General features: G+C 36.7%; 2 protein-coding genes across 2 annotated transcripts; one reads left to right on the forward strand and one right to left on the reverse strand.

Annotated features, from left to right (window-relative positions):
• Positions 1-1559: 1559 nt before the first annotated feature.
• On the forward strand, positions 1560-8424 carry LOC143539027 (calcium-transporting ATPase, endoplasmic reticulum-type-like). Its single transcript, XM_077032451.1, has 7 exons — positions 1560-1721; positions 4698-6216; positions 6300-6421; positions 6501-6779; positions 6851-7234; positions 7333-7442; positions 7530-8424. The coding sequence occupies exons 2-7, from the start codon at positions 4740-4742 to the stop codon at positions 8317-8319; spliced, it is 3162 nt and encodes a 1053-aa protein (XP_076888566.1). The 5' UTR covers positions 1560-1721; positions 4698-4739; the 3' UTR covers positions 8320-8424.
• On the reverse strand, positions 8314-10943 carry LOC143539028 (pentatricopeptide repeat-containing protein At5g08510-like). The gene is made up of 3 exons (XM_077032452.1): positions 10473-10943; positions 9376-9833; positions 8314-9004 (listed from the first exon to the last, which is right to left on the reverse strand). The coding sequence occupies exons 1-3, from the start codon at positions 10939-10941 to the stop codon at positions 8408-8410; spliced, it is 1524 nt and encodes a 507-aa protein (XP_076888567.1). The 5' UTR covers positions 10942-10943; the 3' UTR covers positions 8314-8407.
• Positions 10944-15266: the final 4323 nt, after the last annotated feature.

A 15266-nucleotide genomic window follows, 5' to 3' on the forward strand; every position in this document is an offset into this window, starting at 1 on the left:
CGACGCACCATGGCCGGAAATTTGTGGTCTATGCGTGTAGAGACTGTTCACCGGCGCACCATGGCGGCCAAGGGAAGGGTGGCGGTGGAGTTGCTATAAACAACAACAAGAAGAAGAATGGAAGGAGGGTGTGGGTTAATGAGTGGCGGGGATACGACGGGAGGCGGTGGAGAGGAGGTGATGGGGTGGGGTGGTTCGGTGGTGGCGATGGGGTGGGGCCGACGTGATGGTGGTGGTTCAAGGTGGTGGTGGTGGTGGTTAAGGGGTATAATTGTAAAAAATATATTTTTCTAAGAATTTGAAAATATGAACGGGAAAGTTATGAAATATAAAAAAAGAGTCTCTCAACACGGTTTTTGAATAAAAAAGATTTGGAAAAATATGGACTTTTGCTCCAAAATTACAAAATAATTTGAATTTGCACGGCATTATTTCCCAAAATCTCGTCTTTTACCTGACTTTCTTTCGAAATTTGGCCTGCTCCCTCTTTATTTTTATATTTTTTCAAAGCGTCTTGCAAGTCTAAATAATAAAAGATTTTGAAGAAAAAATGACTAAAATGAGACAATTCTCTCCCTAAAAGGGGCTATTTTAGGATGAACTAAGCATGGTAAGACATGTAGCAGGTAATGAAGAAATGTCTAGGAAACATGGTTTTGGTCATATTATAAGAAAAAGGTAAAAGGATATAATCACTTTACTTTTAAATATTCAAAGTTATAATAATAGTCACTATGAAGTCCACCATAGGATTATGCTTGGGCAAGCTAACATTTTATATATAACTACTGAGAACTTAACACGTGAGTTGCGGTGGATACATAACTCGAACTTGTTCGATATCGATTTAGTTTTTACGGTACCGACATACGCTATAGCAACTGAAAGAGAAAACTCAAAAATATAAAGATGCAGTGTATGCAGGGATGCAATCTTTTCAAAATAAAAAATATTGGAAACTGCGAGACCCAAATAATATACGTTGAACATAGCGCATTAGAATATAATCAATGAACTCTGAGATGAGAGAAGTGTCTTGCAGTCGGCCAAGGAATTTCTTTGAGCCAGCTAAGAGGAGAGAAGCCAACTAAATTGACGTGTGTCTAAATGATACGATAAGATCGTCCAACTAACTAGATCCGTAGATAAACTTATCATAATTATGACATGTGTCGGCCTTTGGTTGGTCAGAATGTGAGTCTTATCATACATTTCATAAATTTAAGTGCAATAAAGGGCCGATCAATCATCAAAGGCTTAGCCGACTTGTCACACATGGGGACATCAGACTGGTTTAGAAAAAAAAACATTTATAAAGTTGTAACTTGTAAGCTAATATTGATCAACAATGTCTATTTTGATAATTTTCCGAATCTATTATTAAAAAACCAAAATTGCAAAAACAATGGACCAAACCTGTTAAATGCCACATAGTTTAGGGAAACTAGTGGTAGTTACAACCAGTAACTGGCCAACTGCAACCATGTCTTCGAAAGTGGATAAAACCAACCGAAAAATTCTCAAAGAAGAAACCAAACATAAACATAAAATACCATGTAAAACAAATCAAAGTCAGAATCACATCGTTTGTCGTGTAAATGAGTGACTTTTGAATTTCGAAATTTCTTGGAAGATTCTTCCCAACTATGTTTCCTTTAAGTATTACACATTGCTTTGTCTCAAAGCCACCAGTTTCTCCACTTTCTGCTTCAGTTTCAAAGGTAACCTCTTAACTTCCAGTTACTGTATTTAGTTATTTACTTCCCTTTAATTCCACCCAATTTGGCATTGTTAGGTTTTAGTTTTTAGTTGTTGATATTTTGTAAAATCTCCTTTGGTCGGTCTTTGTGTAGTTCTTTCTTTTGTATTTTTAATGGGTCGGTTTATATTGATGTATCTTCCGTCTAGTTGCTTCTAGTCTCTAGGTAGATTTTTTTTAATATAATATAAATGTCGTTCTAAAAAATATCTGTGAAATCTCGTTTGGTCTGTCTTTGTGTAGTTATTCCTTTTGTTGTGTTTTCTTAATGGGTCAGTTTGTATTGATGTATCTTCTGTCTAGTTGCTTCTAGGTAGTTTTTTTTATAATATAGATGTCGTTCTAAAAGAAAACTATGTAAAATCTCGTTTGTCAGTCTTTGTGTAGTTATTCCTTTTGTTGTGTTTTTTTAATGGGTCGGTTTGTATTGATGTATCTTCTGTCTAGTTGCTTCTAGGTAGTTTTTTTATAATATAGATGTCGGTCTAAAAGAAAACTATGTAAAATCTCGTTTGGTCTGTCTTTGTGTAGTTATTCCTTTTGCTGTGTTTTTTTTAATGGGTTGGTTTGTATTGATGTATCTTCTGTCTAGTTACGCCTAGGTAGTTTTTTTTATAATATAGATGTCGTTCTAAAAGAAAACTATGTGAAATCTCGTTTGGTATGTCTTTGTGTAGTTATTCCTTTTGTTGTGTTTTTTTAATGGGTCGGTTTGTATTGATGTATCTTCTGTCTAGTTGCTTCTAGGTAGTTTTTTTGATAATATAGATATCGTTCTAAAACAAAACTATGTAAAATCTCGTTTGGTCTGTCTTTGTGTAGTTATTCCTTTTGTCGTGTTTTCTTAATGGGTCGATTTGTATTGATGTATCTTCTGTCTAGTTGCTTCTAGGTAGTTTTTGTATAATATAGATGTCGCTCTAAAAGAAAACTATGTAAAATCTCGTTTGGTCTGTCTTTGTGTAGTTATTCCTTTTGTTGTGTTTTTTTAATAGGTCGGTTTGTATTGATGTATCTTCTGTTTAGTTGCTTCTAGGTAGTTTTTTTTATAATATAGATGTCGTTCTAAAAGAAAACTATGTACAATCTCGTTTGGTCTGTCTTTGTGTAGTTATTCCTTTTGCTGTGTTTTTTTTAATGGGTTGGTTTTTATTGATGTATCTTCTGTCTAGTTACGCCTAGGTAGTTTTTTTTATAATATAGATGTCGTTCTAAAAGAAAACTATGTGAAATCTCGTTTGGTATGCCTTTGTGTAGTTATTCCTTTTGTTGTGTTTTTTTAATAGGTCGGTTTGTATTGATGTATCTTCTGTCTAGTTGCTTCTAGGTAGTTTTTTTTATAATATAGATGTCGTTCTAAAAGAAAACTATGTAAAATCTCGTTTGGTCTGTCTTTGTGTAGTTATTCCTTTTGCTGTGTTTTTTTTAATGGGTTGGTTTGTATTGATGTATCTTCTGTCTAGTTACACCTAGGTAGTTTTTTTTATAATATAGATGTCGTTCTAAAAGAAAACTATGTGAAATCTCGTTTGGTATGTCTTTGTGTAGTTATTCCTTTTGTTGTGTTTTTTTAATAGGTCGGTTTGTATTGATGTATCTTCTGTCTAGTTGCTTCTAGGTAGTTTTTTTTATAATATAGATGTCGTTCTAAAAGAAAACTATGTAAAATCTCGTTTGTCAGTCTTTGTGTAGTTATTCCTTTTGTTGTGTTTTTTTAATGGGTCGGTTTGTATTGATGTATCTTCTGTCTAGTTGCTTCTAGGTAGTTTTTTTATAATATAGATGTCGGTCTAAAAGAAAACTATGTAAAATCTCGTTTGGTCTGTCTTTGTGTAGTTATTCCTTTTGCTGTGTTTTTTTTAATGGGTTGGTTTGTATTGATGTATCTTCTGTCTAGTTACGCCTAGGTAGTTTTTTTTATAATATAGATGTCGTTCTAAAAGAAAACTATGTGAAATCTCGTTTGGTATGTCTTTGTGTAGTTATTCCTTTTGTTGTGTTTTTTTAATGGGTCGGTTTGTATTGATGTATCTTCTGTCTAGTTGCTTCTAGGTAGTTTTTTTGATAATATAGATATCGTTCTAAAACAAAACTATGTAAAATCTCGTTTGGTCTGTCTTTGTGTAGTTATTCCTTTTGTCGTGTTTTCTTAATGGGTCGATTTGTATTGATGTATCTTCTGTCTAGTTGCTTCTAGGTAGTTTTTGTATAATATAGATGTCGCTCTAAAAGAAAACTATGTAAAATCTCGTTTGGTCTGTCTTTGTGTAGTTATTCCTTTTGTTGTGTTTTTTTTAATGGGTCGGTTAGTATTGATGTATCTTCTGTCTAGTTGCTTCTAGGTAGTTTTTTTTATAATATAGATGTCGTTCTAAAAGAAAACTATGTAAAATCTCATTTGGTTTTCTAGGTAGTTTTTTTTTATAATATAGATGTCGTTCTAAAAGAAAACTACGTAAAATCTCATTTGGTCAGTCTTTGTGTAGTTATTCCTTTTGTTGTGTTTTTTTAATGGGTCGGTTTGTATTGATGTATTTTCTGTCTAGTTGCTTCTTGGTAATTTTTTTTATAATATAGATGTCGTTCTAAAAGAAAACTATGTAAAATCCCGTTTGGTCGGTCTTTGTGTAGTTCTTCCTTTTGTTATGCTTCTTTTATATGGTTTTTCTTTATGGGTCGGTATGCATTGATGTATCTTCTATCTAGCTGTTTCTAGATAATTTTTGTTATATGGGTGTAGTTCTAAAAAAATCTATAAAAATCTCATTTGGTCCGTCTTTGGGTAGTTCTTCCTTTTGTTGTGTTTTTATGGTTTTCCTTTATGGGTAAGTTTATATTGATGTATCTTCTATCTAGTTGTAGATATTTTTCTTATAATATAGTTGTCGTTCTAAAAATATTATGTTAAATCTCAACGATTTGACTTACTTTTGTTTAGGTTTAACTTCGAATTAACGATTCAAGTTTCAAGTTCAAGAACATGATCGACGAAACCGAAATCTCATTCCCTGCTTGGTCACTATCCGTGAACGAATGCTTGAAACATTATAATGTGAAGCTCGAAAAGGGTTTATCAACGTACGATGTAGACAAACAACGTGACATCCACGGGTTTAACGAGCTAATACAAGAAAAAGGGAAACCGTTATGGCAACTCGTGATCCAACAGTTCGACGATATGCTTGTCAAAATCCTGTTAGTTGCAGCATTCATTTCATTTGTTCTTGCATACTTTGAACAAAATGAAACAAAAGAATCAGGATTTGAAGCATATGTTGAACCCGTGGTGATCGTTTTAATCTTGATATTGAACGCCTTCGTGGGCGTTTGGCAAGAAACCAATGCCGAAAAGGCCCTTAAAGCGTTAACCGAGATGCAATGTGAGTATTGTAAAACTATGAGGGACGGGTATTTGGTTCCGGATCTGCCTGCTAGAGATCTTGTTCCGGGGGATATCGTGGAGTTGCGTGTAGGTGATAAAGTCCCGGCTGATATGAGAGTTGTGGTTTTAAAAACATCAACTTTACGAGTAGAACAAAGTTCTTTAACGGGTGAGTCGGTTCCTGTTTTGAAGCAAACTCAGCCTGTTTTAGTTAAGGACTGTGATTTACAAGCTAAAGATAATATGGTGTTCGGTGGGACCACGATTGTGAACGGGAGCTGTATATGCATTGTCGTTAACACGGGGATGAAGTCAGAGATCGGGGAAATACAGAAGCAAATACACGAAGCTTCGTTGGAAGAATCCGATACCCCGTTAAAGAAAAAGCTTGATGAATTTGGAGACAGTCTAACGAGGGTGATCGGTTTGGTGTGTCTTGCGGTTTGGGTTATTAACTACAAGTATTTTCTAAAATGGGAGACGGTTAACGGGTTGCCAACTAACATTCAATTTTCCTTCGAAAAATGCACTTTTTATTTCAAAACCGCGGTTGCACTAGCAGTAGCTGCAATACCCGAAGGCCTTCCAGCGGTGATCACAACTTGTTTAGCTTTGGGTACAAGAAAAATGGCGCAAAAGAACGCAATCATGAGGAAACTCGCTAGTGTCGAGACGTTAGGATGCACGACAGTCATTTGTTCAGACAAAACCGGCACGTTAACCACTAACCAAATGTCGGTGACCGAGGTTTTAACATTTGGTGGGAAAACGACGGCTTTAAGGATGTTTCGTGTGGAAGGGACAACTTATGATCCTAAAGATGGTGGTATTGTTGATTGGGATTGTTTTAATATGGATGCTAATTTGCAAGCTGTGGCTGAAATATGTGCGGTTTGTAACGATGCGGGTGTTTATTGTGACGGTCGGGTTTTTAAGGTTACGGGTTTGCCTACTGAAGCTGCTTTGAAAGTGTTGGTTGAGAAAATGGGAGTTCCTGACATTAAAGCCCGAAAAAAGATCCGCGGGTTGCAGATTATGGCAAACTATTTGATTGATAACAATAATGTTAAGTTAGGTTGGTTCAAAACTTTGTTACATGTTCTCTTAGTACTTGTAAATGGTTATTTTTTTTTTTAAAGTTTTTTATATGAAGTGCAGGCTGTTGCGAGTGGTGGACTAAAAGATCAAAGCGGGTTGGCACGTTAGAGTTGGACCGTGTTCGTAAGTCCATGAGTGTTATTGTTCGTGAGCCGAATGGGCATAATCGATTGCTTGTCAAGGTAAATGGGTCGGAAACCGACCATAAATTTTTTTGGATGATTCAACATTTCGAGAATTAATGCGTGTGACATGAATCAGGGTGCGGTTGAGAGTGTACTAGACCGAAGTTCACACCTTCAACTTGCAGACGGGTCTGTAGTGCCGATAGACGAACCATGTAGACAGCTATTGCTTTCAAGACATGTGGAAATGAGTTCAAAAGGGCTAAGGTGTTTGGGTTTAGCTTATAAAGATGATCTTGGTGAGCTTTCGGATTACAATGGCGAGCACCACCCGAGCCACAAGAAACTGGCCGACCCGACCTGCTATGGTTCGATTGAAACCGACCTTGTTTTTGTTGGGGTGGTTGGTCTAAGGGTAAGTCATAATTTCATAATCTCATAACCTTTATCTGAAGATTCGCAATTTGATTTTTAACGAATTTACAGGATCCGCCACGTGAAGAAGTGAAGTTCGCGATTGAAGAATGCCATGGAGCGGGAATAGAAGTTATGGTGATAACGGGAGATTATAAGTCGACGGCTGAAGCCATTTGTATGGAGATTGGATTGTTTCACAAATGTGAGGATTTAAGAGGTAAAAGTTTTACAGGTAAAGAATTTATAGGATTATCGGCTTCGCAACAACGCGATATTTTGTCAAAACCCGGGGGGAAGGTGTTCTCTCGGGCCGAACCGAGGCACAAGCAAGAGATAGTGAGGATGCTTAAGGAGATGAGTGAGGTTGTCGCAATGACCGGGGACGGTGTCAACGACGCCCCAGCTTTGAAGCTTGCTGATATTGGAATTGCTATGGGGATTACTGGAACAGAGGTAATAATAATATTTTTCACAAATTTGCACTTCTGTTAATATGTTGTTATTTGACCTTTTATAAGGTTTAAAATTTGTGAGTTGTGACTAACAACCAGGTTGCTAAAGAGGCGTCTGATATGGTTCTCGCCGATGACAACTTTAGTACCATTGTTTCAGCTGTTGGCGAGGGTCGATCGATTTATAACAACATGAAAGCTTTCATCAGGTAATAAGTGATAATCATCTTGGTTTAATGTTATTATATGTACTAATATTTTGTAAATGCATGTAACATGAGCTTACAAATGTTTAGGTACATGATATCGTCGAATGTCGGGGAAGTTATATCCATTTTCTTAACTGCGGTGCTCGGGATACCAGAATGCATGATCCCGGTGCAGCTTCTATGGGTCAATTTAGTCACGGATGGTCCACCCGCTACTGCTCTTGGTTTCAACCCTGCTGATGTGGATATTATGAGGAAACCGCCTCGTAAAAGCACTGACCCGCTCATTGACTCGTGGGTCCTATTTCGTTACCTGGTAATCGGTTCTTATGTCGGAATTGCAACTGTTGGCGTGTTTGTTATATGGTACACAAAACCGTCATTCATGGGTATCAATCTGATTCAAGACGGGCATACACTCGTTTCACTATCTCAGCTCAGAAACTGGGGAAACTGCTCGAATTGGCATGATTTCACCGTGACACCATTTTCGGTTAGTGGCAACCAAGTAATTAGTTTCTCAAACCCTTGTGATTACTTAACCACAGGAAAAGTCAAAGCAATGACTTTATCACTCTCGGTATTGGTGGCCATCGAGATGTTTAATTCCCTAAATGCCCTCTCGGAAGACAACAGTTTGTTAACAATGCCACCTTCAAGGAACCCATACCTTCTTATCGCCATGGTGGTTTCCTTTGGGCTCCACTGTCTGATTCTTTATGTCCCGTTCCTAGCAGACGTGTTCTTTATCGTTCCTTTGGGTTTAAGCGAGTGGCTTTTGGTCATCTTGGTTTCATCTCCCGTAATCCTTATCGATGAAGTGTTGAAAATCGTTGCAAGGAGTAGAAAGAGGTCCACAAAAGTAAAGATAGCATAAGTTTATGTGTTTACTGTTTTGTAGCTTTTGTTTAATCAGATTTGTAAAACAGTTTTGTGCAAGTAGAAATAAATAATGTAAATATGCTTTAGCCAAAACATTCAAAAATAGTTGCATCATCTTCATGAGGCTTCTTCATCTTGGAAGAAATCTCATTTAATATCCAATAAATTTCATCCAATCTCGGATGTGATTTATCCTCTACAATGAACTTATAAACTTCACTTCCTTCTTCAAAAAAACTATACCCGGCCGACTTTGTGATTTGAGAACCCTTCATCATCTTTCTTAGTTTTGCAACCCGGTCCCACCTCCCGGTATTTGCGTATATATTCGATAAAATCACATAATTACCTGGATTCCACGGCTCTAGCTTGTACAGATGTTCGGCTGCTATCTCGGCTAACTCAACATTGTTATAAAAACTGCATGCACCGAGCAAAGTTCCCCAGGCTACCGAGTCCGGTTTCATTGGCATGGTTTGGATACTATTATAGGCTTCTTGCAGCTGACCCGCTCGCCCGAGAAGATCAATCATGCATCCATAGTGTTCGAGTTTGGGAGTTACGGAAAACTTGTTTTCCATTAATTTGAAAATTTCTTTGCCTTTTTTCACCATCCCTCCATGAGAGCATGCAAGTATTGCTCCCACAAATGTGACATCATCTGGTGGCTTACCTTCTGACTGTAGCATCAAACAAATAAGATTAATTTAAAAAACAATATTTGCATTATGTTTGTTCTTAAAAGTATGATTCATATAACCAAGGGTGGCTCGTGGGACAGCGAAAACAAGTTAAGGCTTTATGCCCACACTTAATTAAGGCCCCCAAGTCCAAAAAACACATTATGTATAGATAATTTATAATGGGTAAAGTAAACTCAAAGTAATGTGCTGGTGTTATGGTAGGCTTCGTTGTTACTAAAGTATAGTTATGAGTTAAAAAATTTTAATAAACAATTTTTTTTCTTAACAACTGTCATGAAAAGGTCCTTGTTTCGATTTAGGCCCCCACATTCGTTGAACTGGCACTGCATATAACTATAAATATATACCAGCATTTGGTGGAAAAGTTTAAGGGCTTCATTAGATTTGCCATGAACAGCCAAACCCATAATCATAGTATTCCAAGAGCATAAATTCCTGCTTGCATCGATTTCTTCAAATATCGCCATCGCTTTATCAATCTTACCACATTTTGCATACATTTCCAACAACGCATTGCACACGAATAAGTTTTTAAAATACCCTCGTGCCCGTGCATATGTTTCAATTCTTTGTCCCACTTCCAAAGCTCCAAGACTCGCACATGCGGGAAGAACACTAGTTATTGTCACTTCGTTCGGTTGCAAATCTTTCATTTTCTCCATTTCCAGAAACAACTTGAGAGACTTCCCGTATTTCCCGTTCTGTGAGTACCCGGATATCATGGCGGTCCAAGAAACGACATTCTTTACAGGCATTTCATAGAACAGCTTTGCTGCTCCTTCCATATCCCCATTTCTTGCATACCCTGCAATTAGGGGTGTTCAACGAATTGAATATCAAAATTGCGAAATAATCGAATTATTGGAATTTTGTTTTTTTGACCTTGGTTTCGAATTAGATTCGGTTGATTCGAATTCGAAATTCATGACCAATTTGAAATTCGATCCAAATTCGCCCCCCCCCCCCCAAAAAAAAATGGATAATGGGCTTGGGTTAGATATTTGAACTAGCAGCCCAAATATGAATAAAATTAATATATATAGGGCCATGGGCATGTAACAAGTTATTGTACAAAGGACCCTTTAACATATAAAGTGTACAAAGCCTTACATAGGTTGCGTAATTATTAACATAGGCTGCATAATTATTTTATAAGTTGCGTAATTATTTTTACATGTTGCGTAACTTTTTGTGCCTAATTAGTTACTTTTTCTGTGTAATCTATTTACTTCATGCGTAATTATGGCGCAGAAGATCTTTATACTATAGGGAGCCATTTTATAATTTGAATTGAATTTAGTATCATAAATTCGTATTTGATTCAAAATTTGATAACTAAATCAAATTTGAATATTAAAAACCGAATTCGAACCTTCACTTTCAAACACAATTCAAATCAAATTCCAAACTTTTCGAGCCCAATTCTAATACCGAACACCCCTACCTGCAATTAGCGAGTTCCAAGTAGGCACATCTCTGATCATCATTTTATCAAACACTTGGCGCGCATAAACCAACAACCCCAATTTCGCATACATGCCGACCAACGCAGTCGACGCATAAAGATCAAACTCGTACCCGAGTTTCACAAGGTGCGCGTGCAGCGTCTGGCCCCGAACGGATAAACTAAGCGTGGCGGAAACCGCGAAAAGCGAGGTGAATGTGTATTGATTAGGGGGACAACCCTTGATGCACATTTGGGTGTAGAGTGAAAAACAGTTGTGGTATGGGCCATGTGAAGAAAAGGCTTGAATAACCTTGTTGTAAAGGAAGACACTTGGTTGAGGAATAAGGTCGAACACCTTGTGTGCATAAGTTATGTTTGGGATTTCGAGTAGTTTGGTGATTAGATATTTGGTGAAGTCAATGTTGGTGCGTAGGGTGTGAGCGTGGATTTGTTTCAGGTGGTTCATAACAGGTTGGTTTGGGTTGGTGATTGTGAATTTGCAGGATGAAGGTGACTCGGACCTGACTCGGTGTTCTGTTCAGCAGGATTTTGACGTAACTCGGAGTCCTGTGTGTGAGTCTGTGACTCGGTGTTCGGCTCACTGTTGTAGCTAGCCCAAATATCTGTTAATGGCCCCTGGATTATAGATTAAAAAATAGTAATTATTACTTTTGTTATTGATAAATTAGATATTAAATTAAGGTTCCATATTTTCAGGAAACCCCAATGATGGTTGGCAACAGATGCACAAATCGGTTAACCGGTTAATTTTCTAACCGGTTTTTTTCAGAAAATAACCGGTTAGACCGGTTAATCGGGTCGGGTACTTAAATTTTTATAATTTAGTTTAACAAGTCATACATTAATCTAAGTCTCGATATTTGGCTAGTAGCAGACTTTCCCCTTAGAGAGGGGGCGGTCGCCCACCTTAAATTTTCTTTTAAATATTTTACATACGTTAAAATATCGATCACGCCTCTTATAATCAGTGTCAAGCGCTTCTATCACCCCTCATGAAAAAAAGGGTCCACCACTTTGGCACCATCTCATCGTCGGCGTTTCATACGTGTTCAACATCATTGTTGTCGTCATTTCATCAAACACCTTGAGCGAACATTCTTTCACTGAACACCTTTAGTGCATCTTTCGCAGATCGTTACTTTATTAATGTTTCCAGCCAAACCAGAAACATTAATCAGGTGACAAGAATCATTACTTACACAAGAAGCATTACTTATCAAAAACATAAATTATGGTTTGGATTTGCTTATTAATTTCTGAAACAATATAACAACATATTATGTAATACTCAGACATTCATAGGATATATACTTAATAATTCAGTATTATTCTCACGACTAGGTATCCTTCTCTAGCCATTAGTTATTCAATTTTATTTGTTACGTTGTCAGTTATTTGTATCCAATAAGCCATCGCTTCCCAATACCTCTAAATCCCAGTTTCATCTATTCTACCAAAACTCTTGTGGTTTGGTATGTTTAAATTTTTCGATGTCCGAAACAGTGAAAAATTAATTTCTGTTATGTATTTGTTACATCTAAAATTTTCATTATTTATATATATCAAATTTCGAGGACGAAATTTATTTTAAGGAAGGAAGAATTGTAATATCCGAATTTTTCAGATAATAATTATAATAGCTAAATTTTATGATAATAAAATAAGATGATTATTTAAATGATTATGGTTTAATGGAAATTGTATTGAATTTAGAATTTCGTTGGGAACTCAAATTTGATATGTAATCAAATGGTATTAGAGATAAGATAATATATATACGTGGGTTAACTTGTTAACGATATATATATATATATATATATATATATACACATATATATATATATATATTATCACTTATGATTTGAGTAAAGATACCATTAAGTAGAATTTGAATATTATTATTGTAGTATATCGTTGCAAACTCATATGAATAAACAATTTAAATAAATAGATAGATAATAAGCACACCTAATCTTATAATTTCAAGATATGATTCTTTAAAATTTGAACTTACCTTATCACCACCTTCAAGTACATCTACAAACCGTATTCGTAGGTTGTCAATCACGATTTCCTTTCGTCCATATATACTCTATAAACCTCATATTATTCTGGAAAAAAATCTGCAACCAATTCGGCTTCATCAATAGCTTTTCTTCTTCGGTTCCGTTTTGCCAAATCATCCACCTACGCTGCTCTCGACCCTTCACCGGATCTGTTGCGCCTTGTCGGGAGACCACCATCGTTCTGCAAACTTCCGGGAATACACCGCCGCCGCTATCGCTTGTTTTCGGAGCTAGCCTTCACCGTCACATAAGTTACCGGCACCGCCATCGACCTTTCTGTCCTAGTGGAGACGGCTATCGACACGCGCGGCGCCCACCCTCATTCCTCTCTGCCGTATTCACGAAACCCACCACCGGTTCTGATTGTGCTTTTGTTTAACCACCGCATCAAACCACCGCCGCCCTGGGAACCGTCACCGGAAAACGGAGACACTCGCCAACCGTTCTATTAGTCTGACTCGGTCACGAAACATCGATCGTCTCCGCTGCTTAGATCGTTTCGACTACTTGTGACCAGCAGCTTCTTTGCCTTCGTTACTGCCACCGTTATGCCATCCAGTTGATTTCGACTTCTATTCAGGTTAGTAGACGAAACCATTATTCCGTTTTAGTAAAATAAATCTTGAATTCGGAATCGTTTTGATTTCCGGTAATGTTGACAGCCACCACCACGCGTCCGTTGTCTCATTCTCGATTTTGTTCCACCTATATATTAAGGTACCAGTTTAGAGTTTGAATATAGCTACTGTAATTTTGGGTTGTGACTAAAGCTCCATAGAATCTGAATAGTATATATGTATTTGGGAATGATGAACATAATAGTAGTTCATGCAAATAAAAGAAAATAATAATAATAATAATAATAATAATAATAATAATAAATTATTCCGTTCGTTTTTCACTTGGTGCTTGCTATAAAGTTCAAGTATGGTTTGCTTTTCGGTTGTTTTCTTTTATGCCACTCAATAAATCATTTAAATCACCGATCTCATGTAACCTACTAAATGCCATAAAGTAAATTAGTTTTGTATGGTTGGAGTAATGGGTGCAATGACCTATAGCTTGTGTTCCATGACCTTGCATTATAAATTTTCACAATGCAAAATGCTATAGTATACTAAATTGCATGGTATCTTAGAGAATATGTATGGAGATTTAAATAAATAGTAACGTATAAATAAGGTTAATAAATGAATGGTTTATTAAATAAAAGGTTATGGAGATTTCAACACCTATAACTTAAATGTTATTTTGTTTTCAACGAAAGAGATAATAATAGTAGGTTACACCACTAAAAGATAATTCTCCGAGTCGCCAGAGAACCAACAATTTACAAATTCGAATATATGATTTAGGCTGCATGAGGTTGACCGAAATAAAACAAAATGTAGGTGTTAGTACGACTTAAGGCGACTCGACTATTACTTGCTTGCTCAGTGACTATTAAGGTACGGATTCTGTTTTTGTTTCTTCTTAGTATTATTTATATTCCGTTACTTTGTGGTACGGTTTCTGTGTTCGTTTACTCTTAGTATTTATTATATTCCGTTATTTTGTAGTACGGTTTCTGGTTTCTTTCTCTAATAGTATTAATTATATTCCGTTACTTCGTAGTGCGGCTTTTGTTCTCGTTTACTAATAGTATTGAATCTATTCCGTTACTTTGTAGCACGGATTTTCGTTACACGTCGGTTATATTTTGAGTTCAGTTATTTTATATAATATATTTTAGTTATATGTTTTTAGTTTTAGTACTCTGTTACCCGAGCATTTTCTGACTTGTCGTTGGGGCGTCAACGGGAAGGCACTTGTCGTGACAGTGCGTAATTAAAGTTCACGGCGTCTCTAACTAGTACTTTTGAAGTATTAGGGCCACTTAGGGGCGTATAGATCGATCTTAGCTCCGACTCCTGACTCCTGACTCCTGACATGGCACTTATCGTGACAGTGCGTAATCAAAGTTCACGGCGTCTCTGAAAGTACTCATGTAGTACCTTGGCCACTTAGAGGCGTATAGATCGATCTTAGCTCCGACTTCTGACTCCTGACTCCTGACTCCTGACTTCTGTTTGAGATGGAACAATGTGTGCACGCCACCCACACCGTCTCCTTGGTGCATGGACTAGCTAGCTGTGTACCCCTCTGTTTAGGCTCTGGGTGCTTCCGTATTACACGACCTATTTATTTTAACATCATCGTCGTGTATATTAGTAATTATATTTTGTTTCGCTATATTTCTGGTCCGTTTTGATATGTGTATATGCATTTGGTTAAATTTGAGTATATTCAGATTACGTCCCGATCGTGTATCGGATTATGTTTCGCATCTAATTATAGTTCGGTCTAAAACGTGGTTTTATATCCGCAATAGTTTCAGTTTTATTTCAGTATGTGTTTTGTCTTATGTATGCCTTTACCTGTACTATTGTTCTCTCCGTTACTGGGCAATTTTTGGCTCAGCCGTATTTTCTTGTTTTGTTTTTCTTATTTTGTTTTCAGGTAATACGGGACTCGGGGAAATTAGTGATGAGATATAATAATGAAGTTCAAGCTTTTTAAAGGCTATTCATTTTCGGTTATTTGAGTAAATATAATTTGACTTAGGCTTATTCGAATTTTGTTATGATATCTGTAAGAGTGACACGTCGACCTGTTCCGGGTTGGGGTGTTACATATTATCAATCCAGTACACAATCAATCCCAA

Source organism: Bidens hawaiensis, unplaced genomic scaffold, assembly GCF_021521415.1.
Source record: "Bidens hawaiensis isolate Kalapana, Puna unplaced genomic scaffold, B.hawaiensis_p1.1 tig00011791_1, whole genome shotgun sequence".
Classification (NCBI taxonomy): Eukaryota; Viridiplantae; Streptophyta; class Magnoliopsida; order Asterales; family Asteraceae; genus Bidens; species Bidens hawaiensis.

Coding starts and splice junctions, on each gene's coding strand:
- LOC143539027 (XM_077032451.1), top strand. CDS start 4,740: ATGATCGACGAAACCGAAATCTCATTCCCTGCTTGGTCACTATCCGTG. Junction 6,422..6,500: donor ATAATCGATTGCTTGTCAAG/GTAAATGGGTCG, acceptor GACATGAATCAG/GGTGCGGTTGAGAGTGTACT. Junction 7,443..7,529: donor AACATGAAAGCTTTCATCAG/GTAATAAGTGAT, acceptor ACAAATGTTTAG/GTACATGATATCGTCGAATG.
- LOC143539028 (XM_077032452.1), bottom strand. CDS start 10,941: ATGAACCACCTGAAACAAATCCACGCTCACACCCTACGCACCAACATT. Junction 9,834..10,472: donor TTGGAACTCGCTAATTGCAG/GTAGGGGTGTTC, acceptor CCCTAATTGCAG/GGTATGCAAGAAATGGGGAT. Junction 9,005..9,375: donor AACTTTTCCACCAAATGCTG/GTATATATTTAT, acceptor TTGATGCTACAG/TCAGAAGGTAAGCCACCAGA.